This window comes from Ascaphus truei, chromosome 6, assembly GCF_040206685.1.
Source record: "Ascaphus truei isolate aAscTru1 chromosome 6, aAscTru1.hap1, whole genome shotgun sequence".
Lineage (NCBI taxonomy): Eukaryota > Metazoa > Chordata > Amphibia > Anura > Ascaphidae > Ascaphus > Ascaphus truei.
This window is the reverse complement of record NC_134488.1, coordinates 85,698,475-85,702,176: the sequence shown is the minus strand read 5'-3', so window position 1 is coordinate 85,702,176 and position 3,702 is coordinate 85,698,475. Positions and strand designations below refer to the sequence as shown.

Here is a 3,702-nt window from a genome sequence, read left to right as displayed (position 1 = left end):
TAGGACTTCCCCCTTCATAAATCTGTTGATTGTTTATAATATTATTGCCCCAATTTTGCAACTGAAGTTTGATACACAAACACTTTAAGATTATTGCCCCACCCCCCTTCTAATTACTAATCTAGTTCTCTTTAATGGTGATTGGATATTTCTAACCAAGTCAATAACATCGATTGATTGGGGTTTGCTTGTCCACTACTTGGGACTGCCCCAGTAACCGGTGTACTAGGGGGACATCTCTAAATATCCCCGATTCCCCACCCCAAGCCACAAACAGTGATATCCAGAAAACTCCATTTACTGGGGTATCTGTAATATTATTCATCCGTAGAAGAATGTATATACCGGTAGATCCTGGAAATTGTGAAGTCATAATCATTACTGCTGTTATTTTAGGTGTCTTTTCTCCCTTAAATAGTTTACGTTTTTGTAGCCACATTGGACATGGAGAAGTGTAGATTTGTTTAAAATTGCGATGAGAGTTTTTCATAGATTATAAAATGACAGTGCTTTCCAAACTCATAGGTCTCTTCTTCAAGTCTATAGTGATGTTTTGGAAGCTCTGTACACAATAATTCCATGTGTGAAGAACCCTTATAGTGTGTGACATGGTAACCTGAAATTCAACGGCAAAGTCATATAGCTATTTTATCATGTGTTTTATTTGAAACCCTAAAATATTCTCTGTCACGTGGTGCATGCAGCAAGGGTCCAATTGTAATAAACTGGCAACATCTGGATATATTACAAGAGGGCTCAGATGCTACGGACATCCTAGTTTGCAAAGTGCCAATAGCAGCATGTGTGTAAATATATAATAAAGTAAAACAATAATATTCACATTTCTCCCAAATACTTTTATTTTCAGACATTTGAAGCCATTTGCATTAATAGAGAATGCATTTAAAATTCCCAGACATAAACGGATTCTATAATACAACAATAATGTATTTATAATCACGTATTTTTGCAAATATTGCATATCATACATATTATATGGGATTTGCTGAGAATTCCCGTGCACATTGCAGCTAATGCAGATGTATGAAAGTTTTGCTTGCCCCTCCAAACAGGAGATATTACAGCAGATACCAATCTCATTGTAAATAAACTTTGAGACATCACTACCAACAATGTGATAATACATTTAACAGTATATTTCAGATATTGAATATTATCAAGTATTAACATCGTTTATCTTCACCGAAAATACAAATATTGTAATATACAACATAATGCCAGTTTTACTCTCATCGAGGGGCTCAGATCAACGTATGTAAATCGTTTACAGTTTTAACAAATGAACAGCTTGACACAAGCTTTACTCTTTATAGTTGTACAACAACTGTAATAATAATGTTCTATGTAACGAGGGCTTTGGGAGACCGAACGTGTCACCGGGTACCCTCCCCTGAATTAACATGGATATACCTTGTATTACTTATACCTCGGATTAACTCAATACATTCTCTTCTTAGAAGGAAAACATTGTGCTGATGCTCTGGCTCCTGAAAATACCTGGCATGAAATGAACAAACATGTATGGTCCCGAATCACTGAAATGCACCATTTTCATAAGCACTATATAATATAAGATCCCCACGTTTGACAATATAAACTGAGCTGTAGTTTTAATATAAAACACAATAAAATGAGCATTACCATCACATTATCTACAGTATTTTACAAGCTTTATACGATAAAACATATTTGTCACTGGTAACACCTCACGAATGGATGCCAGCTAGTCTTACAATGCACAGAACAATGTTTTTCAAGTTGCAGTAAAAACTCTCTACCAAGGTCTCCAGATGTTTTTGTTCGGGCTCTGGGGACAGGGTAACACAGAAGAAAATACACCCTCTGCCACAGTGTGAACTCCATGGATATTGCAAGACAGCTTCACCCGAGCCTCTGTCTGTTTATGCAGGGAGAGGAAGTGAAAGGAGTCCTGGAGACATCTGGAGTGACCTTCTCTGTAGGTTTGGTTGGATGGTGGTGCAGCTATAGAAGAAAAAAAACCCGATTAGACTTGTATTACACTTAATATTGTACTTTGGCTTTTGTTTTAAGAGGATCAGCTCCCCTGTTTTAGAACCAGACACCACTGAACACTTACATTTCTCAGCCATGTGCTGCTGCAGGAAGCTCACTGTCATCTCCAGGATATCAGCTTTCTCTGGTTTGGATGGAAGTTCATGTTTCTGAAACTCTTTCTCCAGTAAGGTCTTGAGCTGCTCAATGCTGCTGTTAATACGATCTCTCCTCATCTTCTCAATCACAGGCTTCCTCATCTGGAGAAGAAAACATGAAGTCATTAGAATTTCCCATGTGCTTTTACAGTGAGTTATTGTACTCTAGGATAGGTAGCAAAAAAGGATGTGAAGAGCTTTCCAATCTACAAAAGCCCCATTCATCATGTGAAGTAGGGACATTTGCGGTCTGGGAAGTTGAATGTGCATCACAACCCATTACTCATTACTCAATACTCATTTTTTTCCGTTGCCCCAATAAATTAATTAATTGCAAAGAATAACCCCTTCCTCCCCCCCATGGCTCCTGGAGCTCAGCACTATAAACAGAAAGCAATTCCTACCTTTCTGACTCCTTTTGACTTGCTGTTATCAGCACCCTGCATCCTGATGTTGCAAGGAGCCATCCCGCACAGTCAGTGAGTAGCGGCTGGATGCCTGGAAGTATCCTCTGATATCTGATCCAAGTGATATGCAGCTAGTGAAGCAAACCCTCCCCTCTTTATACCCCTCACTCTGCATAATAATGTGTGAGGCTCTAGCTCTGCAGAGCTTCCCACACTCATCAGCCAATCAGGGACACTGCAGGTACAATGGAAGTGTGTCACATTCAAAGGTGGCATCTGGAGTAACAAAACAGAATAATATAGAAAGCAGGGGGCAAGCTATGGGATGAAGTTACAGTATTGAAGAGATTTATTCCAAGATGTCACGTAGAAACATGAATTGAGTCACTCACAGATAAATGAGTTCATAATTTATGGAAGTTCAAGAAAATGTTATCCGGGGCTCTTTGCTGCAAACCCAGGGCAAAAACTCTGCACCTTGAAACAAGAAAATCCCAATTCTTTCCCTTAATAAATATGATTCAGTTTTTTTGCCCCCAATTATGCAGCCTGGAGTCTAGGTTAAATGTCTCCCTTTTAGTTTAAACAACACATGTTGGTTTAAAAACTACTGTATGCAGCAGTTTAAAGAAGGCACATACAAACAAACATCTTGGGGTGCAAGATGCAGTTGAGAGACATTAATAAACATATTGTTACCCAAGTAATCATCGATTTTATTTTGTCTATTTAATAGCTCCCATTGGAAATATTTGAACACAAGGTAAACTTTGAAATAATTGCTCATTTTACAAAGGTCTTTGGAGGTTTCCTTAGCAAGAGACAGATGAATATTGAGAGTGCCGAGGGATGTTGGAATGTGTGTGAGCTCATTACCCTAGACAGAGCATCAAAGGGAGAGGGATCTGTGTGGGCTGGGTATTCAGCACGGAGTAGTTCTGAGAAATGGATAGTCCTATACATCCACATTCTGAGATAACAACATGAAGTCTGTAGGTTGAAAATGAAACCAATTGCTTTATCGCTAAGGGAAAATCTTGCAGAATGAAAGTACTTACATCAGCATGGTAATCATGTAACATAAAGGTAACAGTTTATGTGAT

General features: G+C 38.5%; 1 protein-coding gene across 1 annotated transcript; it reads right to left on the bottom strand.

Annotated features, from left to right (window-relative positions):
- Positions 1-851: 851 nt before the first annotated feature.
- LOC142496507 (transcription factor HES-5-like) lies at positions 852-2,738 on the bottom strand. The gene is made up of 3 exons (XM_075603182.1): positions 2,597-2,738; positions 2,120-2,294; positions 852-2,004 (listed from the first exon to the last, which is right to left on the bottom strand). Exons 1-3 carry the CDS (start codon positions 2,657-2,659, stop codon positions 1,796-1,798), a joined length of 447 nt encoding a protein of 148 aa, XP_075459297.1. The 5' UTR covers positions 2,660-2,738; the 3' UTR covers positions 852-1,795.
- Between the last annotated feature and the right edge of the window lie 964 nt (positions 2,739-3,702).